The sequence below is a fragment of the Balaenoptera ricei genome, chromosome 9, assembly GCF_028023285.1.
Source record: "Balaenoptera ricei isolate mBalRic1 chromosome 9, mBalRic1.hap2, whole genome shotgun sequence".
Taxonomy (NCBI): Eukaryota; Metazoa; Chordata; class Mammalia; order Artiodactyla; family Balaenopteridae; genus Balaenoptera; species Balaenoptera ricei.
The window spans coordinates 62158824-62185653 of record NC_082647.1 but is presented as its reverse complement, the minus strand read 5'-3'; the positions used below and the strand labels follow the sequence as shown (position 1 = coordinate 62185653).

General features: G+C 42.3%; 1 protein-coding gene across 1 annotated transcript in view; it reads left to right on the top strand.

The window, feature by feature from the left end:
• Positions 1 to 26830, top strand: part of COL28A1 (collagen type XXVIII alpha 1 chain) — a 153940-nt gene that overhangs the window by 109426 nt on the left and 17684 nt on the right. Inside the window, 6 exon segments of the mRNA XM_059932803.1 lie at positions 16280 to 16348; positions 16901 to 16981; positions 17071 to 17106; positions 22805 to 22841; positions 24494 to 25048; positions 26569 to 26726. Coding sequence (XP_059788786.1) covers positions 16280 to 16348; positions 16901 to 16981; positions 17071 to 17106; positions 22805 to 22841; positions 24494 to 25048; positions 26569 to 26726 — 936 coding nt within the window.

Genomic DNA, 26830 nt, shown 5'->3' with positions numbered 1-26830 from the left:
TTTTGCATGTACTGTTCCCTTTACTTGGGGAGATCCTTTTACCCCCCACTTCAGCAGGCTCACTCTTACTCTTATGTCAGGTACAATTAGGTAGCACTTCCTCCAGAAGTCCTCCCTGTTTTTTTGTTTTGTTTTGTTTTGTTTTTTGTCCACACCACGCAGCTTGTGGGATCTTAGTTCCCTGACCAGGGATTGAACCCTTGCCCCCTACAGTGGAAGCGTGGAGTCCCAGCCACTGGACCATTAGGGAATTCCCCCTCCCTGTCTTCTTAATTCTGTGTTCCCTTTGTGTTTCCACGGTCCGCTGGATAACCCCCATGATAGCACTTCTCACATTCTATCATAGGTGCTTGTTTTCTTATCCTACCACAAGACTGTGAGCTATGTAAGATGGTGAATGTCTTGTGTCTTTTGTATTTTGGTATCCTGAGCACCCAAAAAATGCCTGGTGTATATTAGGTATCTAATAAAAAATGAGTCCTGTCTATAGCCTTGCTCAATATTTATCATCTTGCCTATTTCCAGAGCATTCACTCAATAAATATTAGTCAGCATCTACCATGTGCTGGGCACTGAGCTAAGTGCAGGGGACAGAAGTGACTGTGAGGCTAAATAAAACACCTATGCATGGTGATCTACCAAAAAGAAACTTTGTGCAATTTTAAAAAAGATCAAAACATGCAGTGGAGAAGAAAATAGGGACCAGTGGATTGGGTCTGTGGGCTTTTTATCTTATAAAGGATAAGATGACTTTCTTAATATTTTGACTTGATATTTATTTCACCCACAGTGAAAACTACAAGTCTACAGAGTCTTATTCTATAAACCTCTTTATAAAGCACATTTCCTTCAGTCTGAGTCATCTGCTACATACATTCTCTCACATGCTATCTAAGTAGCGAAATGTGTTTGTGTTGAAAGTATTGGGTTAAAGATTTGTATAGGAGATGGATCTGGGAACTAGGGAGACTGAAGCATATTTCACACCTCAAGGAGAGCCCATTTTTCCTGAGCCATAGAATACCTGTACTTATAATTTACCACTTCTCATTGCATAAGATAGTGGCATTGCAAACAGCCTTGACAACAAGAAGCAAAATGTCCTCAAGTTTAACCCTGGTTACTTTGCTGGTGAAATCATGAACTGCAACTCAATCCTAATAACGGCAGCCAATGTGGAAAACAGTTTCCCAGAGTTGTCAGCTGTACTGATAGTAGATTCTAAAGTATGAATTAAAGGGACAAAAGACTCAGGGCAACACTTCTCCGACTGGGAGAATCCCTTTACCGCCTGCTTTTGCTTCTTTTGTCAAAACACTCCCTTCTTGGCTATGCTCTTCGTCCTTCTTCACTCTGCATCCCTAGCCCTTGACATTCCATGCTGCATGTTGAAAAATGGGATAGAAGCTCAGGCAGTGGGTAGAAGGAATTTTAAGCATTCTTACTTAGGGGTTTGGGATAAGAACCTATGCCTGGCATACTCAACGAACATCAGGGGCAGGATGATTGGAACACAGTGAGTCATGAGGTGTGATGAGAAGCCAGTGGAGAGCTCTGCATAGAGGAGAAACCTGATATAAATCATGTTCTGGCAGCATGTGGGAAGTAGACTGTGCGGGTACAAAGACAAATTAAAAGTTGGGATAGGAAGATACTGCCAAAGTGCAGGTAAGAGACGGTGCTGCTTTAGTCCGGGGTGCTAGTGGTGGAAATGGTAAAGGATTCCACCGCTGGAATTGGTAAATTGGATTCTGGATTGGATGTGGGATGTAATTTAAAGGAGTCAAGGATGACTAAGATTTTGGGCCGGAACAACTGAAAGGACGGAGTTGCCACTTTCTGAGATGGGAGAGACTATAGGAGAATGGGGATGGATAGGTATGGAAAAAATAGCTCACATAGTATGAAATTTTGATCTGGACATGAAAAGCTAAACCTCCATCAGAGCTTTTAAGTAGGTATTTGGGGATAGAAATCTAGAGTTTGGAGGAGAGATCATTACAGGAGATATACATTTGATTTAACAGTATATAGATATTATTTAATGTCTTGAGAGTGGATGAGTACATGTGGGGAGTGAATGCACATTGAAAGGAGAAGTGGGCCCTGGGCCCTTCAGCAAAAGGAGGTTTTTATAACGAAAAGGACTCAGCAGGGGAGACTGAGAAGTAGTAGCCAGTAGGTAGAGAACCAAGAGGAGGTGGATCCTGGAAGCCAGGTGAAGTGTTTCAAGAAGGAGAGCATTGTCAACTACTTTTGGTGCTGCTGATTGGATGAGAGCTGAAAAGTGATCATTAGATTTGACAACATGGAAGTCACTGGTGATCTTGACAAGAACTGTGTGTGTAACACATACACACACACACGTATTCATGCATACAGGGAGAGAGAGAGAGAGAGAGAGATGAGAGAGAGAGAATAAAATACAGGGGGAAAATCTTAACAATTGACGAATCTGAGCGAAAAAAATATGGGAAATATTTGTATGATTATTGCAATTTTTCTGTAAGTTTGAAATTATTTTAAAATAAAATGTTTTAAAAAGGGATAATGGTGAGAAAGGAAGTGAAGATAGAACATACAGGTAACACCTTTGAAAAGGGAAACATAGAAATAGACTGATAGAGGGAGTGAAGTGTGTGATTAAGGCAGTTTTTTTAAAGGTGGGAGATATTATGGTATGTTGTATGCTGATGGGAAGAACCTAGTGAACAAGGAAATATTCATGATGCCAAAGAGAAAGTAGTTGCTCGAGGCATGCCCTTGATCTTCTGAATTAGAAGGGCTTCTCATCCTCCTCCCATCCATCACAAGAATCTGTTCTACAGCATTCTCAAGGGCATCTGGCCATCCAGACTCTGGACATGCTAGGGAGTAGAAGAAGCATTTTTCCTTTCTTGTATGTTTTCCAATGACCTTGTAACAAATTCAAAAAGCTTTGTTACCTTTTAAAATGAAAACTATGCATCCTTGTATCAAATCCAAAGACCTCATAATCAGTCAAAGTTGTGAAAGTCTCCCTCTTTCCCCTTCAGTCCTACCCTGTAAAGCTTGCCTCTGTTTGCAGTTTGGGGGTGTAGCTTCCACATTTTCAACTAGATTCCAAAAACACACACATATACAGCACAGCAACCTTTAAAAATCATTCTATACATAATTTCCCCAACTCGCTCACCCTACCCGCTCCCGCACCTCACTTACTAGAGCAAGCATGGCCCTTCAAATCAATACATAAAGATTTACTATATTTTTTAACAGCTACATAGTAGTCCAATACGTGGGTGTAACATAATTTATTTATATGTTTCCCTTGAGAACATTCTTTTATTTTCCCATACTTGTACTGGTATTAAATATTTCCATTTCACTATATTTTGAAAGGCTTTTTCTATAGCTATAATTGGTAGACCTTTCTTCTTTATGTTGGACTGAAACCTGCCTACCTGTGAATTTTTCTGCTGCTGCTAATCCCTTGATGTGGTTTTCAACTTCACTGTGAGCATGAGTCTAGGCTTATAAAAATTTGTGAATATAATTTCATTTTACCATATTTGTCTCTTTTACTGTTAAATGTTAACTCAAGTGTTTTCTTGCTTTAGCCTTGAAGCAAGCATGATGCAATTAAAGCCTGGGTTAACTCTGTTAATAACAGAATTTTCTTAAAAGATATGTTTTTATAGGAGACTGGGACTTTGTTTTCACAATATTTCATTTTGTTTCTTGGCCTCAGATATGCCACCCACATCTGTGTGTTCCGTGGTATAGCAAGGACAACTCTTAGGTTGTCATTAAGCAGCTTACGAAGACAGTCTAGAAGAGTTTTACAGGGAAAAATCAAGAGAAAAATTTCCATATATGAGTAGTTCTGCCCCTCTGAAACTTGCATCTGAATTGTCAGGAATAGTTACTACCATGCTAAGTTGAAAGCAATGAGAAAGGAAAACAGGGCATATAAATGAATGGGGTTGAGGACAGCCTATAGGAAGTATTAACCATAAGCCTCCATTGTACTTTTATTTTTTCAACTTTTTAAAATTAACGTAATTTTCTTTATTTTCTTAAAAAACAGACTTGGATATATTTATCATTTCCATTTTTTAAAACAAATCATTATTTTCAGCTATTTCAGTTTTTAATTTTTTTTATTGTGAGTACACTTAACATGAGATCTACTCAAACTTTTAAGTGTATAACACAGTATTGTTAGCTCTAGCCATTATGTTTACGACAGATCTCTAGGACTTATTCATCTTGCATAACTGAGACTTTATACCCGTTGTCTCCTCATTTCCCCTCCCCTGAGCCCCTGGCAACTACCATTCTACTCTGCTTCTGTGAGTTTGACTATTTTAGTTATCTCATATAAGTACAATCACGCAGTATTATTTCTTCTGTGACTGGCTTCTTTCACTTAGCCCTCCTATGTTCACTGCAGCACTACTCACAATAGCCAAGATATGGAAACAACCTAAATACCCATTGAGGGATGAATGAATTAAGAAGATGTGGTATAAACATCTAATAGATTCCTATTCACCGCCCTCACAAAAGAAGGAAATTCTGCCATATGTGACAACGAGGATCAACCTGGAGGACATTATGCTAAGTGAAATAAACCTATAATACTCTTGTTTAAAGAATTCATAGGACTTTATAAATATTACTCCTTTAATCCCCATAGGATATCCAGAAAGAGACACAGAGATGAGCTAGTATTGTGAATCCTCTGGTGAAAGAAATACTCTAAGAGGGCAATTAGCTGTTAGTCCTTTCTGTGCTTTTTATTCCTGGTAAAGAATAACCAGCTTATAGAATGCTACTGTCTTTCAGTAGCTATCATCCTGATAGGCAATAGAACTAGGAGAACAATATAGAGGCATGTGTCCTGTAACACACATCTCAACTACCAGCATTTAAAAGCAATCTATGTCCGTAATGGCTTTTCAGTGCCAGTGTCAACCATACCTCCAGAATTCCTCGGTGGGAGGGGCAGCAATTTAAGTGTCAGGGAGGCCAGGGGCCTGATGTGGAAGGGTACTGGCATAGCAGGCACTCTGCTTTCAGTGGGTTGGAGGTCAGCGGTGTGGCTGGAGATCATGGGATGAAGTGTGGGTGTAATCCACCCCTGAGTCTTTTTTTTGGGTGCACCACACAAGTTAATGGGTCTCACCAAACCTACTGATGGGAAATAACTTAGGCCTAAGGGAAGGCCTGGCTTAATGTCACATTGGTATATTCTTTTCGATATAATTAAACATGTAATGCATAGTCTAAACGCATTTCCCTTTCCCCAGAATCATATGGTAATGATATAAAGATCATTTTTTTTTTTTTTACCAGGCTTCACACCTAAAAGTGTGACAGTTAAGAGACATTCATTGTGACAGCTGGAACTGCTCCCTTCTGCTTATGTATAAAGCTGCCTGCTGTACTCCTCTGTTCACTTAACAGAAAAGACTCTCACCCTACATTTCCTCTTGATGTTTCTGAAGGCTGTGCATAGTGAAGTTAGGTAAATCTAACTAGCATCTTCCCTTTGGCTGTCTGTTCAAGGAAGCATGGCTTATATATTTTGATAAATTTGGAATTTCTAGGTTTATGCCTCATGAAGACTGTTTGGCTTTTCCATTCCTTTTTCTTTATGGTCCCAATCCCAGGGGATTTGGAGAGGCAGTAGCACCAGCTTTTAGGAGGAAGTAGTTACCTGTTTGTGTGAGATGTTAGGGTGCTGGGGTGATCTGGGCCCAATCAATGGTCCAGAAACATTAACTGAATATCTGCTTTGTGCCAGGCACTGGGCTAGACACTAGGGGTAAAATGACACCCAGTATATGGCCAAAAAGTATGGGGGAACCAGAAATAGATCTATATGAGTTAAGGTTAAGATGAGATAAAGCCTGCAGAGAAATAGGCTACAAAACAGGGGAAGCCAGACTGTGAAGAACCTTCACGGCTAAGCCGAAGAACTTCAGTTGGAGTCTATCAATCAGTGATTCTCAAAGCACAGCTGCTAACCACCTCTACCAGCATCAACCAGGAACCTGTTAGACGTGCAAGTTCTTGGGCCCCACCTAGACCTAATGAAGTGGTAACTCTGAGGGTAGATCCCAGTAGTCCTTGTGTTAACCAGCTCCACAGATATTTCTGATGTACACCAAACTTTGAGAACCACTGCTCTGATGATAGAAAGGCCTGGAAGGGTTTGTTTATTTTAAAAGCTCACTTTTATGGTGATATAATTCACATGCCATGCAAGTCACTTGTTTCAAGTATACAATTCAATGATTTTTAGGATTTTCACAGAATTGTGCAACTAGCAATGCAACCTGATTTTAGGACGTTATCACCATCCGCCAAAGAAAGCCCGCACCTCATAGTCGTCACTCTCCATTCCCTTCCCACTAAACCTCTAGTCCCAGGCGACCACTAATCTACTTTCTGTCTCCATGGATTTGCCTATTATAGACATTTCACATAGATGGAATCACATAACATGTGGTCTTTTGTGCCTGGCTTCTTTCATTTAGCATAATGTTTTCAAGGGTCATCCATGTTGTATCAGAACTTCCTTTTTATGGCCAAATAACACTGCATTGTACGGATATACCACATTTTGTTTATCCATTTGTCCTCTGATGAACATTTGTGTTGTTTCCACTTTTTGGCTATCGTAAATAATTCTGTTATGAACATCCGTGGGCACATTTTTATGTTTTCATTTCTCTTGGGTGTATAACCTGGAAGAGTTTTAAGAACAGGTGTGACACAGCCTGTTGAATGTTTTAGTATACTTGTTATTTAGTTTGGAACAATGCTTCTCATTCTTTTGCCTCCATACCGTTCACATGTCCAGAACACTCCATCAGCAACTATTCTCACTGTTCCCTTTTTAGGTAGTGGTGTGAGGGTAGGAGGTGGATTGTGTAGTTGGAAATATACTCCTCCCCTTGCATCCTTTGGGTCTCCTGTAGCATCTCCTCCTTCTGCCTCACAGTTGAGAATCTCTGGTATAAAGGCATAGGAGCAGAAGTAAAGACACGGATTAAGAAGCTATTGTAACAGTTTAGTCCACAGGTGATGTGCATCTGAGCCAGGGCAAGTTTAGAAGGGATGGACTTGTTGAATCTGAACCATCATCCTTAGTGACTCGTAGCCTTCTGCCAATTTCCAACTATGCTGCAAAGGCAAAATCGTACATTGACTTCCTTTTGGTGTGAAATATTTTTCAGCATTGCTTTCTCTCCTGGAGGGAGAAAAGCCCTAGAAGAGCATCACTTCTCAGAGAACTGTCTTTGCCTGCAAAATCCAAAGCCACCCTGGGCACAGCTCACAGCCTCCTCATTTTAATGTTTGAATTTTCACCTTCTGACAACTTGAAATACAAATGATTTCTGAGCCAAATTATTTCTTGGTAATTTAATGCAAAATGCTCTGTGTTGTGATCTGATCTGCTAAAGGTGGGAGGAACCATAACATTCACATCTGTGATAGTTTCCTATGGCTGCTGTAACAAACTACTACAAAATCAGTGATTTAATACAATACCAATTTATTCTTTTTCAGTGCTGGAGCTCAGAAGTCTAAAATGAATCTTATGGGGCTACAGTCAAGGCATTGACAGGGAGTCCAGAAACTGGGGGTGGGGGGTGGATTCTATTTCCTTGGCTTTACCAGAGTCTAGAGCCACATTCTTTGTATTCCTTGGTTTATGGCCCCTTCCTCTATCTTCAAAGCCAGTGGTTTACATCTCTCTCCGCCTCTGTTTTGCTGTTTCAATCACCAGACCTTCTTCTCTTCTGCCAGCTAAGTCTCTCTCTGCCTCTCTTTTGTAAGACTATTTGCGACTGCACTTAGGACCCACCCAGATAGTTCAAGATAATCTCCCCACCCAAGATCCTTAACTTAATCACGTCTGCCAAAACCTTTTCTCCCCTAAGTAAGATAACATTCACAGGTTTCAGGTATTAGGCCCTGCATAGCTTTGGTGGCCATTATTCAGCCTATCTCAGTATTAAATCAGCACACTGCTGCTTCTGGGTCACTTCTTGTGTGTTAATGAAGGGATATATGGAAAAGAGAAGAGTAATTTGAAAGCATATACCATTTCCTGGAATCCTTTCATTCAGCAAACTTGAACACTGGGCCAGGAGGCCGGGAAGCAGGAGGCTCCCTGTCCTGCAGCTGTGGTAGCAGCTGTGGCCGCACAGGCCAGCATTCCCACCGTGCCTGCAGCCTCGCAGCCCGGCTGAAGCGGCCTGTGCAGTCAGCAGAAGCCTTCTTCAATGCATCACTGTGGTTTTCTGACTCGTGGCCAACTCCTCACCTGCTTTGTTCAACTGTCTCCCGGGCTAGTGCCACAGGAGATACTAATAAAGTCGACCTGCTTATAAATAATGGGTTGGCCCAAAAGTTCGATCGGGTTTTCGGTACCATCTTACAGAAAGCCTGAGTGAACTTTTTGGCCAACCCAGTACCTCCTTTGGTTGACCCACATCAGGAAATCTCCGCTGGCACTTTTCCATGCATCTCTATTTTGTTATCTCTTTTCCACATGGATCCCAAATGCTCATCAGGAAATTTACCGAGGTACCCATGGGGGTTTGTGAGGCTCAACAAGACAGAGATTAGGATGCATGGTCTCTAGGCAACTTCTACCAAAGAGATGGCCCGCCTCCACATCCACTGTCTCTAGCTCAGGGCGATATGCAGGGCCCTGGAATTCGTACCTCAGAGGGTGGGAAGATAAATAAGATGATGTGCTTCAGTTTGGGGAGTTTAAGATAAGCAGGGCAGAAAGGATGCGAGCATCCAAACCTGTTCTGAGACAGGCTACAGGAGAGGAGTGGGTAGATCTGGGGGAATTACTCTTGACTCGGGGGGAGGGCGAGTCAGGGAAGACTCCTCGGATGTGTTTGGTGGGCTGGGACTTGCCCACAGATGGGATGAACGTGTTCCGGGAGCACAGATAAGGTCAGAACACAAAGAGAATCCCAAGCCTGGAAGACTGTGAGGTGAGTGAAAGAGGGAAAGCCAGGAAGAAAGGCAGATGTGGCGAAGGAGAGTTTCTGTATTTGATAGTTTTGGTTCCGAAATGGCCAGAAGGAGGAAAGGTCTAGAGAGCAGATATAATGTTACGCCTGGAGCTTAGAGACCGGGGTAAGACTGGGGATTAGAGAATTGGGGGTTATCCCCAGAGAGTCACCATGGATGTGGACAGGAATAAGGGTCAAAGGCAAACATCTACCTTGAGGGCACAGAGAGCACCATGAGAGACACTGGAGTTCTAAAACACAAACCGACAATGACACAAACAAACCACGAGAAACTCAGGCGGGAAACTAGAAGGTTGCACCATGCAGATGGCCAGCAAAGGGAGCACCCGGAGTCCCCTCTCTCTAGCCGAGGAACTGCCATAAAGCCGACCTTGTCATTTTGTATTTATCATTTGTGGTCAAGTGTATTCAAATGCCATGCAAGATATGCATGAAGTTTGGCAGGTTTTACAGAAGGCTATTTAGGCAGGAGGGCAGGATAAGTCAATTTATGCAACTGAATCCAGCTGATAAAACCCCTCGAAGCTATGATGCTCTTTGCACTGTGACCTATCAATGTATTTAATCCTAGATTTTATGCTAAGAACCATTTTATTACTGGAAAACGGGACTAGATTCTGTGAGTGGGATAGAAAATCCGAACAGCGAGCACACGTGTCCATGAAACAAAGAGTCCCGTGAAGTGGCTTGGCTTTTGCTGAAATTATTTGCAAATATTCATGTTGCTACTTGTTCAATTACTTTATCATCTGCTGGTAGTTATAAACAGAAAAATGGAAATAGGGACTAAAAGTTTAAGAAAAATGACTAGGGGAAAATACGGCCCAATTGAGCACATTTGGCTATGACTGTTGTGAGCTGAACTAGGCCAGTATGGACATTCACAATTTGTCAGATTCTTCTCAGTGACTTTCGGTAGTCTCTGAAGATTAGAAGTCAGCAGGAGTGACCTGTCTTCTACTAGACAAACTTCCTGTTAGTTGCCATGCTTCAATTAAAGCAAGTTTCAGACAGAATTCTACCCTATGTTCAGCTACTTATTAACAAGTAGGCACAAAAACATGTACTGAAAACTGGGTCCAAATTCCATTCTGTCTCTTTAAGTACTTTAACAAGTACTTTGCCTAAAATGGTCACTCTGAGGCAACGACAACAATGTTCTTATGATGGGACCGACTAACCTCTTAATCAGATCAGGTGACGGGATTCTTCATTATGGGATGTGGGTAAGAGACACCTGTTCTGAACAAGTTCTAGAACTTAGGGTACTCTACCAGAAGCATTCATGGGGGAGTGGGCCCACCTGGCTATTATACCCAATTTACGAAAGAGGAAAGGGCCTGTACAACACTTCCAGCTACCACACGTCTTGATCACCCCTTTTTTTCCCCCAGGGATAAACTGTTTCTATCATCCTTGTGGAGCAAATTCAGATAGCAAGAGTCGAGTCACCTGTCTTTGAAGTGTAGACTACTGATTACAGTATTTCAAGTGTTAACTCAGCACCCCTAGAGTGTAAATTAACTTGCACATACACACATTCATGGTACTGTTTAAACTGAAGTACATTAAGGTAAATTACAAAAAAAAATTATAATAATTAACTTTCTTTTTGCACGAATATGGAAAAAGTCACTGTGGTAAGCTGAATAATGGCCCCTAAAAATGTTCACGCCCTAATCCTTAGAATTTGTGAATATTACCTTACATGGCAGAAGGAAGGTTGCAGATGTGATTAAGTTAGGTATTTTGAGATGGGAAGATTATCCTGGATTATTTGTAGGCCCTACATTTAATCATGCGTGTCCTTATAAGGGGGAGACAGAGGGAGAAGAGACTGTGGAAGAGGCGATGTGATGATGGAATCAGAGGTGATGAAGGGAAGGAAGATGGAGGAAGAGACCACCAGCTAAAGAACACAGGTGACCCCTGGAAGCTGAGGAAATCAGGGGAAACAGCTGCTCCCCTCACAGTGTCCAGGGGAAACCAGCCTTACCAACACCTTGACTTTAGCCTAGTGAAACTGATCTGGACTTCTAACTTCCAGAACTGTCTGAGAACAAATTTATGTTGTTTTAAGCCACTCAATTTGTGGTCATTCATTATAGGGGCAATAGGAAATGAATGTAGTCATCAATATTAATGTTAGTAGCATCTTGGTCCAGCTCATGGAAATTTCCATGGGAGCTGTTTTGAAAACCCTTGCCATACATGGCTGACAGTTCTTGGGTTATTAAAAAAGACTCTGGGCTTCCCTGGTGGCGCAGTGGTTGAGAATCTGCCTGCCAATGCAGGGGACGCGGGTTCGAGCCCTGGTCTGGGAGGATCCCACATGCCGCGGAGCAACTAGGCCCGTGAGCCACAACTACTGAGCCTGCGCGTCTGGAGCTTGTGCTCCGCAACAAGAGAGGCCGCGATAGTGAGAGGCCCGCGCACCGCGATGAAGAGTGGCCCCACTTGCCGCAACAGAAACGAAGACCCAACGCAGCCATAAATTAATTAATTAATTAATTTAAAAAAAATTAAAATTAAAAAAAAAAAGACTCTGCTCTGAGGGCCATAGAGAGAGGACCTTTAGTGTCCAAAGGTCCGGGCCCCAGGATTCATTCCTGCAGGCTTTAGTCTGTTTCCTTCCCTCAGCTGCCATGGGTCATCATCTGTGCCCTAAAGGCTTGCTTCACTTCCCCTAGCTGTTTTGATTTTTGTCCCATGGGGGCTTCGGGCCTTCCCCTGGGGGGCTGCTTCCTCCCTCCCCTAGGTCTGCCCCACTAGGGAAACTCTGGGACTTGCCCTGTCCCCAGTCTCTCTCTTGAGCACTGGTGAGGTCCCAGAAGAGACTGGGTGGGTGGGTATGAATTTGCCTTGTGCCTGGAGCTCCCAGGAGTTTTGTCTTCTCCAACTAGCCCACACTCAGCAATTTGTTAAGAATTTTAGCTGAATTCTTCTTATTAGCTTCATCTGTCATCTCCAGCAGGTAAGCGCCCACGTCCCGTCTCTCCTTGGAGGAGCCTGTGTTTCCTTAGATTTTGTGTAAGCTGGTGGCGCTGCAACCACAGCTCTATGGTAGATTCAAGGAAAGTTGCGGTTTCATAGATGAGTCAGCAACTTTGGTGAGGTTTTAAGAATAAAAGCAGCCTAGTTTTCTACATCCTAAGAAGAAGCCAGACATCCATTTTATATTTTTTGGCTCATCTATGAATTGGATTTTTTTCCTTATAGCACCTTACTCAGAAAACATTTGGAAAGAAACACTGTTGTTTCCTGACATACCGGTAATATGCACGCCACACACATCTATTAAAATATTCAGGTAGTTGTGCATTATCCTTAGAACTCTCTCTCCCAGAGAATAAGTAATCATCTGCAAAATTAAAATGATCACAACTTTAGCAGAAAAGATCTAAGACTGAGATATAGTGGTTAAGAAGCTGGGTTTGAAATGTGGACTTAATTATATATCTTCAGATAGACAGGTTCTTTTGTGCAGTGGCTTCTGACCCATCCTGAAATCACTGCCTATCATTTTCCTGAGACTTGTAAGGAAAAAAAATCTGATTGGATAGTATTCACCTCTGCCAAGCCAAGGCATGGACTTACTTGCTAAAGGCTTTCAGCCAGATAGGCGACTCTGAACGTTTAAGAAGCCTTCAAGTATTTTGAAGGGAAACTGGTGATTAAAAAGAAAAAAAAAAAGCCTTTATTATAGGGAAACCCAGCTGCCTGGAATAAGTACAATGTTAACAATTATATATAAAAGTCTATATTATGAAGTAATGCAGAATAAATTCCTGAACATGGAGCTGATTCTAACATGATAATTGGCTATTCTGAGGCTTTCCCCCCACAGGGCATGGCAATGAAGCCACAGTAGCTTTTAACTTCGCAAGAAAATTGTGTCATTTCTCAAAAGCAGCTAGTCAGTCATAAACATTTATTGAACATGCTCTAGATTAGCTGCTGTGGGAATCTAAAAGGTTGTAAAATAAATAATTATTCTGAATAATTGTCAGAAAGGTATCAAGTTCTTTCGGAACCCACTTTTTCTAAATATATAATCCCCAGTGATAATTCACCATCACGCCATAGTCCCAGCCCCTTTGTTTTCCACACTATTCTGTCCTTTGGGGTTGGAACAAAGCCAGCTACAGATTTCTCCCAAGAACCTTTAATCTCCCCTACACCTGGCTAGGAACCCTCCTGACCCCGCAACTCAGGTACCCGTGCTCTCAAGCATAGCCTTGACAACCCAAAACCACCTTTCAACCAGGGACCTGGTTGAATGAAGATGTCCTTATTCCCCTCCACAAAAAATCTGAGATAGCTAATTTATGCCGAAGTGTCATTTACTGATACATCTTTCTTCAGAGGATATCTTCCTTGTAATTTTTGTTTTTAATTTTCTTTTTAATGAGAACAGAGAATGGCAGCATCTCAGGCAGGAATCTTCCCAATGTCCTTCATCTCACTCTGTGGGCTGGCCACCTAATCTGTATGACAGGCTAGTCTGTATGTAGACAGACCCTTCTATCTTTCATATTCAAGATGAGGCTGCAGATCACTCTTGGTAGAGCATGTTTTCCAGTAAGTGTAATGAGGTTGGGCTGTGTTATCCATATATTCCCACCTATTCCTCTTCATTACGCCTGTGTTGGCAGTGTAATCTTTAGAAACAGATTTTTCTCCTCTACTTTGTCCTGCTTGAATCTCCAGCTTGGAATCAGAGTGTTGCTTTACTGTTTGGGGCTTACTTAACTGGCGCTAATCCCTATCCAAGTTTCTGGGGCTCCAGGTTTCCTGGGGACTATTCTATAAAGTGAATAAAGCAGACCAATGATCCCGGCCTGTCTCCTCTAACCAACTAAGCACCTAAGGGGCACTCCTTCTTCAGGGGAGAGTCTCCTTGGATAGACCTGAGACATCTGTGCACATCACTGCATAAATACTCACTACGAGCCCTCTATGCTAGACCGTTGTGTTTGGCTCAAGTGTTAACAGGGTGAAAAAGACATTCAGTAAATGAGTTCTCTGCAATCTGACCACAGTAAAGAACTTGCTATGAGACCTCTAGAGTTGAAATGAGGAGGCAAAACTATACCCCCCTACCTGCTGTCCATTTAGAAATACTACATGACAGAGATGAAAAGGGCTTCTGAGTTTAGCCAAGCCAGCTCGGCTAGGGGATAGGGATGGACGCAGGAAGAACTGAGCACTTCATTTACCAACAAGAGAATCTCCACTTACATTCATTTTATTTGGTACTCTACTGTATAAGATTTGTTTCAATGAAAGAGTTCTCTCCTAGGGATGTGTGCAAAGATATATGCAAGACTATTTGCTGAAGCATTATTTGTAATAGGGAAACACTGGAAACAATCTAAATGCCCATCACTAGGATAATGTAGTCTAGTTATTTAATGGAATGCTGTAGAGCAGAGAACATTAACAAACTAGAACTACATATATGTACACAGATAAATTTCAAATAGATAGTGTTGAGATTTAAAATACAAATTAGATGCATAAATGTATCATTTGAAGTTTAAATATAAAAAAAATATTGTGCATTGTTTTAGAATATACACATGTGTAGTTAAAGCATAAAAACGTAGATAAGAGTGTTGCATATCAATTTCAGAGAGAGGTTTCCTCTCTCCTTCAGGGAAGGGGATTAGGTACATTGGGGATTTCAATGGTATCTGTACTATTTAATTTTTTAATATGGTGTTATATCAGTGTTTGTCTTTTTCCATATAAAATTTTGTGCCTGAAATATTTCACTATAACACTTTTAAAAAGAAAGGGTTCTGTTTTTAAAAAGCTTGAAAGCCAATGAGCTACGACAAGGGGCTCAGGAATGCTGATATTTGAAGTTACAATGGTCTCCAAGCAACCCTCTGTGGCCCCTTTCAGGAGCGACCTTCTAAAGCCCATCCTGCCTTCTGGAGCCTTGGCTCTCGAGCCTTCGCAAGCCTATGGCAAAATGCATATTATACCCTTACCTCCATCTTTGATTCTCATTAAGTTGGTCTGAGGTTTTTATTGAGCATACCAGTGATTCTAGTGGGCACGGTCAGGATACCTTTGAGAAAGATGCTAAAGGTAAGCAAATCAAATCCCGGGAGCCCATGGTCCTTCAAACCTTCGCCACAGACTCATTGCTAATAATGATCTAAAGTAGGAGTTGAGGGCTTCCCTGGTGGCGCAGTGGTTGAGAGTCTGCCTGCCAATGCAGGGGACATGGGTTCGAGCCCTGGTCTGGGAAGATCCCACATGCCGCGGAGCGGCTGGGCCCGTGAGCCACAGTCACTGAGCCTGCGCATCTGTAGCCTGTGCTCCGCAACAGGAGAGGCCGCGATGGTGAGGGGCCCGCGCACGGCGATGAAGAGTGGCCCCCACTTGCCACAACTAGAGAGAGCCCTCGCACAGAAACGAAGACCCAACACAGCCAAAATAAATAAATAAATAAATTTATATTTAAAGTAGGGGTTGCTGATCTAAGCATCATCAGTGCTATGACTTTTGTATACTTGTTAGTGATTATTCCTGTTTCATGTTCGACATCATGAAAACCTTTTAAACCTGTGTGGTTTTGAAGATGGGGGTACAGGAACAGCAGATAATGTTAAGATATGATGGGGAAAGTTAAAAACAAGTACTGAAAGGAAAAGATTTTTATTTTCCAAATTTAGGAGGTATTGAATTTAGATAAATGGATTTACGTTGCTACAAATGATCAGGTATGGAGCAAACAGTGTACGGTGAATTATATAAACACTCCTTGGCATTAACTGGGGAGAGATGCTGTTAAATCCTCTTGTACTCCATTATTAAGATAATACATGCTTTCAACATATCAAAAATATAGAAAATGTAAAGATTATAAAAATTACCAGTAATATCACGACTGAAATATCAGTAACAGCTGCTTGTTACTTGTGAACCAGTTGATGTCAAGTTCACAGTTTGAAATTGGCAAAGGCAGAAGTATTTACACTACAGAACAGACAAATGCTATAAACCAACTCCCTCACTTCTACCCCAGATAAGTAGTTAAATTTTTACTAGCAAAGTATTGAGCCCATCTGACGTATATGTGTATTTCCCCCCAAATTTAGATAATGCTATAATGCAGTTTTGAAAGTGCAAATGTATATCAGACCGAAAGTATATTCTGAGAAATACCTTGGGAAATTAACAGAAGCATCCCTTCCACATATTGAGTGGAGGGGGAGCAAGGACCTCAAGGCTTCCCAGGGCCAAAGGGCATGACAGGCCATGGCCTCCCTGGCAGGAAGGTAAGTATTTCAGGACCTAAGAGAAATGCTTAGGTTTAGGATCTCAATAGTTTAACTTGAACCCTGGAAGAGCTCTCATGCACTTGACACTCTTCTCCTTACAAAGCTCAGAGGAAAAAATCCATTTCAGAGTGAATCCTTATGCATTTCTTTTCCTAACTACAAACATGTTCACTTTATGAAATCTCATTTTCTTCAAACTCAAAAGCCAGCTGATAAGGAATAAATCCTTACAACGTACCATGAAGAAGACACCAGATAACTCAGGTGTTAACCTGTATAACAGTTGAAGTTCCTAAAGGCAGTGAGCTAATCGGATGGCATCTCGTGGTCTCCTCACCTTGAGGTCCCGAGTTGATCATGAATTAGATTATGGTTCCTGGGGGAATGTAAATAAAATGCCCCCCATTTTTTTCATATAGTATATTCATATCAACAAGAACCACAGGTCTTCAAGAGGTACCACAGTTGCAAAGAAATAAAACTTTAGGGTTCTTCTTATTTGGCATTAATATTCACATTCTAAGCTTATCTTTTCATTGTATTATAAAGGGAGACCATGGAGAACGGGGCAATGTGGGAAAGAAAGGGGATAAAGGGGAAATTGGAGATCCCGGACCCCAAGGAAAACAGGCAGGAAGTGATTTTTAACATCTTATGGTAATTGTACACAGTAACTGCTTCCAACCTACATTGACTGTTACTCTTCTTCCACTAAGTAGGGGTTACAAGGACCAAGAGGAGACGGAGGACTGACAGTGAGTATCAATCCTGGAAGGTAATTGAGGGGTTTGTGCTCACAAAATGATTGCATTTGTGTTTTAGCTTTAGAAGTGACTTCTTTTGACACAGAATTAGTGCTGACATAGATGCAGGAGGTAATTGAACCCGAATGTGTGGGAGACATCACACCCAGCGCCCTTATCCAGCCTTGTGGTAGAGATATAATTGCCCACCCCCCGGTAGAAAGGTTAACAAGGAGGTGAACTGTTTAAAAGAAGCCAAATGAGCAAGGGACTTTTTATTGTACATGAGTCTTCACATGTCAGCACAGGGGCTCTTTTTTTCCTGAACTAGTTCCTTTAAGAAGTGCTCTGAGGAGAACAGCAATCACAAAATCGGGATTACTTTTATGTACTGATTCACTTATTCAACAAATATTTGTGATGATGTACAAACTTTCCCTGTTCTTCTCTCTTTTGTTCTCTTTTGTTTGCACCACTACAAACAAAAAGCTGACACCTGAAAGTCCCACAGGATGGGAAAGTTCTAGAATTTCTATAGCAAAATCTACTTCTTTCTTTCTAACTTTGAGACACTACATCTCTTGGAGTTGAGGAGAAATAGGGACCGTCTCTTCCCCCCCCTCCTTTTTTTTAAATTGGGGTATAGTTGTTTTACAATGTTGTGTTAGTTTCTACTGTACAGCCAAGTGAATCAGCCATATGTATACATATATCCCCTCTTTTTTGGATTTTCTTCCCATTTAGATCACCACAGAGCACTAAGTAGGCTTTTTCCCTTTTTGATTCTTTGGTGGGTCATGGTCTGGGGATGTTGACCTTATGTATAGTGCCAGGAAAACCCAGGGGTGGGAGTTCAAGTGATGAAGGCGAGAGCTGGACATGTGACAAACAGAACTGTGCATGGTTTTAGGGCCCATCTGCCTTTTTCTCTTTGTTGTTCCCCACCAGAAGTCAGACCCTCCCCAGATGCCTACGGAGGATGAAGTAGCTATATATGCAGCAATTTCTCCCTAAAAGTAGCAAAGGAGGGTGTATGTAAAATGCCCAGAGGAATGTTTCCCATAGGTTTATACCCTCCCTCCTGTCCCAACATGGAGAGGGCAACTGGTTTCCTTCATCCATGCAGTTGTTCATTCACTTCACCAACGTTTATTGGGCACCTACCCTGGGTCAGGGTCTGAGACAGGCACTGGGGGAATAGTTGAGAGTAAGAGACTATGTCTCTGGACTCAAGGAGCTCACAGCCTAACGGGAGAGAAAGACAAGCAAAGGATGTTCACCTATAGTTTGATAAATGCTGTGATAGAAGTGATATGTGGGTCCAGAGCAGACAAAATCAGGTATGGTTTGATGCAAATTCTCTTTTCCTTCACTCTTCCCTTTTTGTAGCATTTAGAAAGCCAAGGTCAGCATTAAATGAGATTCTAATATGCGACAGGCTCCTTCATATCAATACCGCCCTGACCCAGTACTGCAGGGTGCCTGGGGGGCCCATGTAAAGTACGGCCCCCACTCTGGACCCCTGGACTTCTAGTCCTTCTCCAGTTACACCCCTTCCCCCAGGTGAGGAGCGACCACCCTGAGCGCACGCCCCCCTCTGTACTGCGCTCTGGATACACAGGATCTCAGGATTGCCCCAAATGGCCCCAAGTTTGGAAGCTGACAGCACTGGCCTGTATGCGCGAGGTGGCCAAGGGGCAGGCATCTGGGGGGATTTGACAGAGCTTGCATTCACCTCATAAGTGCTGGCTAAGGCCCGGTACAGCACAGGGCCGGTGGGGAGAGGGTGCAGGGAGAAGGGGACAGGCTATAAGCCGCAGCCCCCTCTTGCCCAGAACCCACATGAATCTGCATGACAGCCCATGAGGTAGGTAGTAGTGTCTTCCCTCCAGATGAAGGCACGCCAAGTCACGCAGAAAGCTTGAACGATACGCCCCAAGACACCTCAATAACAAGTAACAGAGCCCTTAGAGCCAAAGTTGGCTTGTCTGATGCCAAATCCTGGCTGCTCCCCCATGAAGTCTGTTCTTGGAAGGCATCTTTCCTCTCCCCATCCCCATTCTCTCCCTGATCAAATATATTCCCAAACGCTCTCAGTGGCAGATTCAGTCCAGAATAACAAAGTCCTCTTTTAAGAGGCAAATACCATTGATGGAGTTCAAGTTTTTAATCATTCACAGCAAATTGCTTCAAACAGACTGTTTCTCCATGTATCCCTTAAATGTCAGTGTTTCCCAGTGTCTGCCCTCAGTCTTTTCTTCCCAGTCTTCAAACCCTCAGGGAGGGACAGCTATCAAAGTCAGGGGGATGTACAGTTCAAAAAGGCTAATTTAATATTAAAGTTGTATGGAGAATGAAAAAATATTTTTATATTATAAATATAGAAAAGGATATGTTTGACAAAAGGGGGTAGGGAGGGGTCAAAAAAGGCAGAGAAGCTCTGCTCCACGCAATCTCGTCTGCCATCCCTGTTTCAACAGCCAACTGTACACTGGCATTTCTTAAATCTGCCTCCAGCTTGAACCCCTCTCCTGAGCGCCAGACCTCACATCCTACTGCCTACTGGACATCGCCAGCTGGGTGTCCCACAGGTGCCTCAAACCCAGCCAGAATCAAGCTGAACCAGTGATCTTCATTAGCTTCAACCTGCCCCTGTTCCCTCCCTCTCTATCTCAAAGAGCGGCACCGTTATCATTTGCCTCCTAGATTCCTTTCCCTCATCCTTCCTTCCAATTACTCACCAACCCCCTTCATCTCCTTTTGAAATGTCCCTCCAGGTCATTCCTTCCCATCCATCAATACCACCACGGCTTTCTAGTGTTATCTTCTTTGCCTGAACTATATAGGAACCTCAGACCCCTCCACTGGCTGCCACAATCACCTTTCTTCTCTGCTACGGACCATGTCTCTTCTCAGTGCTCAGGATACGTCCACACTCCTTAGCATGACACAAAGGCTTTCTAAAGTCCATCTGTCTTTCACATTTCCTGTCATTCTTTCAGTCACATTCCCTGAGTCACAAGTTTAATCAAGTACTCCAGTGCACTGAACTTTGTGTGTTCCATCCCCTGCCTGGAAAGCTCTTCCTCCTCCTCTCCCCACCCCACCCCGGTCAGAGTCTGCCTAACCTCCCTGGACCACGGGCCCACAACCACTCTCCCACCCCTGGTATTCCCGGCAGACCAGCGTGGTTCTTTAGCTCCAAGCCAATAGAATAGTACTTATAAAAGTATTTATGTATTTGCCTACTTCTTACTAGACTCATGTAAACATGAGTCCTTTGAGGGGTATAAACTTGATGCCTTCATCATTGGCACTGAGTAGCCAATGTGGTCATTCAGCAATTTTAATGGAAAGGGTGAAACTATTCCAGTGACTTAAAAGCAAAGAATACAAGGAAAAGATATATATATATATACACACACACACACACACATATATATATATGACTACTTAAAGCATATTAGACCTGGTTATGCCATAAAAGCACAGTGAAAAGAATTAAAATGCAACCTTGATATATAAATTGCTCTTACAAGTCAAGAAAAGACAAACATTCTAATAGAAAAAAACGGACAAAGGACAAAGGCTGTGCATAAGAGAATACAACTTGGAAACATACATATAAAATTCAGCCTCACAAATAGTAAGTGTAATTTAAAACAATGAGATATTTTGCTCTATCAAGTGGCAAAGATTATATAATAATAATAATAACCAGTGTTGTGTCTCTAAAACAAAACGGGTTTTCTTATATACTGCTGTTACAGGCATCAGTTACTACAACTTTTCTGGAGGATTGTAAGGCAGTCTGCATCAAGAACCTTAAAATGGCCATGCATCTGACTTCAGTAATCAAGTTTTTCAGAATACTTAATAATATGGGAAATTAATTACTACATAATGTTAAGTGAAAAACTATAATCATAAAACTTAGTGTAAAGTATTTTCTCCACTTGTAAAAAATTAAACACAAGTATATTAAATACATAACATTTCCCCTTCCTAGATAACAAGATAAATATATTAATAGACATTTCCCCTTTCCAGACATACTCTAGTTTCAGATTTATTAAATGTCTCTCTAAATGTGGAAAAGCATGACAAAGCCTAAAAAAAAAAAAAAGATAACTGTTGACTCCTTCATTTCCTATAATTTTTAAAATCTCACATTGGGAATTCCTTTTGTATAGCCACTTATAATCATTGGCTTTTACTCAATTTACAGAAAAAAAAATTAAATTAAAATGCCCTGAATATTCTCTGTACATGCTTCTGTTAAGCCACGTTACCGTCTATGTCACCTTCACCTCACTTCTGTCATTATAGGTTTTCTCCTTTAAAACTTTACTTTTGCAGCTGTTACATTGTATCTTCTTAGAACAGGTCCACTGCTCTTTCCAGTTGAGATTTTCTGGGCTTCTGCTTCTCTCATCTGTTAAGTTAATCATCCCTGTCAGCTTCATGTCTTTGGCAGATGTAGAATCCTGACTTCTCCAGTCTCATCCCATGGCATTTGTAAACATGCCATGCAGGGCAGGATGTTGGCAGATTGATTCCTAGTACCCAGCTCATCTCAGGCCCTTCTGATGGAGCTGGTGAGCAGCGGGGCCTGGAAGGAGCATCCAGGAACCCAGGGAGGTTTCATGGAAGAGCCCAAGTGAGAGTATTAGGAAACTGGAGAGAAGACTTGCAAATTTGGGGATTGGTACAGAAAAAAAGGAGGAAATACAGCATTGGATGAGATCTCTTTTGGCCCTGGTGCTCGTCCTGGTTTGTCAGCACATGTGGGTTAAACCGTGTAACTGAAAGCGTGCATTGCCCACACCATTATTGTCCTCAGAATCTGCAGGGGATTGGTTCCCAGACACGCCCACCACGCCCAACCCAGTAGGTACCAAAATCCGTGGATGCTCAAGTCCCGCATATAAAATAGCACAGTACAGTCAGCCGTCCGTATCACGGATGCAGAACCCATGGCTATGGGGGGCCGACTGTAGGTAGTACATCTTTTGTGGCGCCAGACCCTGTGTGTGAGTTACCTCATTTAATCCCACCACATCCCTGAGACACAGACACTGTTAGGTCACTTCATGCCCAAGGTCACATAGCTGATAAATACTGGAGCTGCAATTTGAACTCCAAGTCTGAGTTATTACATTTCACAGCTCAAACACATTTCAATTCTGATATATTATAGCCAACTTTTAACCTCTGTGCTATGTATTTTTTATTTATTTAATTCATTTATTTTTGGCTGTGCTGGGTCTTCGTTGCTGCGCACGGGCTTTCTCTAGTTGTGGCAAGCGGGGGCTACTCTTCATTGTGGTGCGTGGGCTTCTCATTGCAGTGGCTTCTCTTGTTGCAGAGCATGAGCTCTAGGCATGCGGGCTTCAGTAGTTGTGGCTCACGGGCTCAGTAGTTGTGGCTCGTGGGCTCTAGAGCACAGGCTTAGTAGTTGCGGAGCACGGGCTTAGCTGCTCCACAGCAGGTGGGATCTTCCCGGACCAGGGCTTGAACCCGTGTCCCCTGCATTGGCAGGCGGATTCTTAACAACTGTGCCACCAGGGAAGCCCCTGTGCTATGTATTTTATTTGCAGTGGAAGGATTAAGTCAAATAGCCCAATGCTGATTATAATAAGACATACCTTTCATGACTATAGGAAAAAATATGGTCACACAATTAATACATTTTCCTCTTTTCCTCCAGAAAGAAGAAATCATTAAGCTTATTTTTGAAATATGTGGTAAGATTTGACGACCAAGAAAAAACCCATCACTTTAAAGTACCAACCCCACTATGTTCTGCGTTGTCAAGATAATGTGCTCACCCAGAATATGTATACTGTAGAGCTCGTGGGAAAGTTTCAAGCTCATTTTCAGTTTCAGTGGGAAACTGAAAGGAAGCAGTGTGAGGGGATGTGGGAATCCTGATTTAAGAAAAGAAAGTCACTTTCGCAGGGTAGTTAAGAAGCGTGAAGATACAGGCGCCGGGTCTGTGGGCAGCCAGGCCTTTTGTTAGCACAGAGCTCATTTGTATTCAGTGACATTTACCTGAGCCTGAGAAGGAAAGAACAACAAAGGAAGCAGGACTACAGGGCCCTAAGTGGTGTTTGAATCCAGCCTAGCTGGTGACAATAATGTCTGTGTTTTTCCTGAAGCAAAAAGTCTTTCTAAATTGAGTTTTGAGCCCTACGTCTAGAGTGCCTACCACTTCAGAGGCAAAAGGACAGGGTCCAGAGGTCATCTTGTGTCACAACTCTCTAAATGCTTCTATGGCGAAATAGACTTAAAACAGAGTTACCAGAACAAGGAAGTCAAGCAAAAAGACTAGCCAAGAGGCAAGCAATTAATGGATAATGAAGGTAACTTCTGTGTTCAAATCAGACAGAGGCAGGAATATCATTATCTTTCCATACAGAGAACCCCAGAACTGACTTGTCCCCCAAAAGACTTCCGGACCTTAAGAAGCAGCCTGGGACTCTCTATGGTGACAGGCCGATTTAGACATTGCTTCTGAGTTCTAGAAGCACTGTAAAATAGCAGTCAGTTTCCTGATGATTTATCGTGGCAGGGCTGTTGGCCAACATGAGGATATGAATACACCAGTGGAACCCTGATAATTTTTATTGCCAAGGAACTCTGGCAACTGCTTTGAATGATAAACCCTAAATAGAAGTTGTTTACTGACCAGTGTTCTGAGATCATTTCCCTGAAACAGTTTCACAGTATGGATGGACTGCTGGCCTCCTTGATAAGATGGGAGCCACCTTAGTGGTCACTAAGGGCGTGACTGGGGACATAAACCAGAGTAGCTAGGGGCCGCTACTCTTGAGTCCAGTTAAAGACCTGAATCTTTCCCCCACGATTAAAAAGTTTCATCCCATTACTTTACCCATTGGCCACGCCAATGAGCAAGTATTCATTTTCACATAAGGATATGGTTGAAGACTGAAATATTAGCATTCAGATTCCGATTAAATACAAATGGTCGGATGATAAAGGGCAAATTTAGGATGGTGGTTATCTCTTATGGAGGAGGGAAATGGAATCAGGAAGGCATACGCAGGGATGCCGAATCTTTTAAAAATACTATTTTATTTTTTAATCTTAGAAATTGGCTATCTGTTTATTATTTTATCCTCTACAGCGTTTTGGTTTTTTGTGGGGGAGTTTTTTTTTTTTTTTTTGCAATATATCATTTTTTTAAAAAGTCAGGTATAGAAACCAGAAGGGAGACAATCGTCAGCTGTGTTCACGGTCACAGAAAAGGAAGGTTACAATCCAGTCTTGGGTTCATCCTTGCCCCTCTCCCCCCTCCCCCCACCCATCTGATATCAATCAGTGATGTTTTAATTTTCATCCCCGCTGTGTTTCTATGTCAACATTCGTGTTTCAGGTTGTGGGCGTAAATGCAGAGAGGCACCGCTAGAGCTGCTGTTTGTGATCGACAGCTCAGAAAGTGTGGGACTGGAGAACTTCCCGATTATCAAAGACTTTGTGAAGACTCTGACCGACAGAGTTGCGCTGGACCTTGCCATGGCCCGCGTAGGCGTAATCAACTATAGCCATAAGGTGGAGGAGGTGGCTCATTTGACACAGTTCTCCAGCAAGGACGACCTCAAGCGGGCCGTGGACAGCATGAAGTATCTGGGAGAAGGCACCTACACAACCATAGCTCTCCATGCCGCCAACCGCGTGTTCGAAGCCGCAAGGCTGGGTGTGAAGAAGGTGGCCTTGGTCATCACTGATGAGCAGACAGACACCCGAGATGAAAAGGATCTGACAGAGGTGGTGAAGGATGTCAGTGACATCGATGTGGAAATATTTGTGATTGAGGTGGTGAAGAGAAATGACCCCAACTTCAAGATGTTCCACAGAGAAATGAATCTAATTGCTACCGACCCAGACAGTGAGCACGTTTATCTATTTGATGACTTTGTTACCCTTCAAGGTAAGACTCAGCTCCAGGGGAAAGGAATTCACACTGTCCTTCCAAGTACCACATCACTGGATTATCCTGACCAAAAATGAAAATCAGGAGGCTAATGAGGCGTATACTGGCATTAAACTGTAACACAGAAACTCTGGAAGACAAAGACGTTTAATATTTCATTCAGGGAGTACAATCTCTTGTCTTGACTCATTTGTAATAAGTGCTGAGTTGGCCTTGGAGTTGCTTAACTCGGGTATGTGCAATCAAAGGACTAAAAAGAAAGGACAGGATTTGGGGGCATTGCTAAGATTAGTTCATGTTCTAAAAGTTACCTAACTTGGATAAGAGATGGAGCAAGCCAGCAGCAAGACAGAAAATAACCACAGAATCAAAATGAATTAAGAAGTGCAGAATGAGTGGAAAACAGGGATGGTAATCTAAAGAGATGAGAGACACGGTAACTGGGATTATTCTCTTCTATTCTCTATTCTCTGTTCCTATGAAAACAGATAATGAAGAGTAAACAAGTTGACGTCAGGAGTTTATCTTAAAGAACAACATGTTGAATATTCCTCATACACTCAGTGCTGCTCTGATGGCTTTCCCTATGCTGCTTTACCCTTCACGTGAACTGACATTTCCTGACGAGCCATGCTAAGACACTGACTCACCGTGATTCAGGTGTGACCAGCATCACTTTACAATGAAACATTCCAGTTCTTTGGAAACTGATAACACATTCTGGCAGGGCCCACACCCAGAAAGCTTGTGAAATAAGTAAAACTTATACTTAATGTGTTTGCAGGCCTCAGTTTGACCCCATCTTTCCTTCTCCACTCATCCGGGAGCAGGGCCTGACAAGGCCTCATGCTGTTCCCAGCCTACTCCAAGTACCAGCACGTCTGGCCCTAAGGAGAGCGGACCACGCTCAGAACCTTCCCACTTTCCCTCTTTCTCCAGACCTTTCTAACCCGGGGTCCCATTTCCTTAACACCCTATCGGGTGACTGGTCTATTCAATCTCACTGGGCTGTTAATGTGTTAGAACGGCCAGAAATATTACACATTTCAGAGACACGTTATATTTTAATAATTGAAGAGCTTTATCATCTTAATCAAAGGAGTTATTAATTTGTTCTCGGCAATGAGGGATATATTTTTGGACTGGCTGGCTTTTTGCAATTCCCAAAACCAGAGGTAATTGCCTGTTAAACTTATTATGCATTAGACTTGCCCCTTCCACAGAGTAGTTCACAGATAACAGACAGACACTTTGGATAACAAGCATTTAAGTCATTCTTTTGCCTGTTTGGGCCATCGACTATTATTAAATTAAATTAAATAATTAAATTATTTTAGATGGCCTCTTACAGATGAGGTAAAAATGCGGTAAAACTTCATTCCCCTAGTGGTTGACTTCAGGTGATGGGGAAGTGTCTGTTTACTTTAAGGAGAGTGCAAATGGTCTCTTTAAACAGATTTTGAGTAATGTTTCATTGCTCCTCCTGTTCCCTTTTCTACTTCTCTTTTAAAAGATAGATACCCTGAAGCAAAAATTGTTTAAAAAAAGTTGTGAGGATTTTGAATCCTACCTCTTTCATATTTTGGGTTCACCACTGCTTCAACCTGGATTTGGGATATTGGGGGAAGAACTCACTGAATCTGCTCCAGAACCCCAGAAAGAAATTTCTGAGTCCGTAAGTAACTGTCTTGCTTAATTTGTGAGCCTAAAATCGTGTATTCAGTCTGTTTTACATCAAAGACAATCTTGCCCCACACTGTCAAGAATCAACTGAGGTAT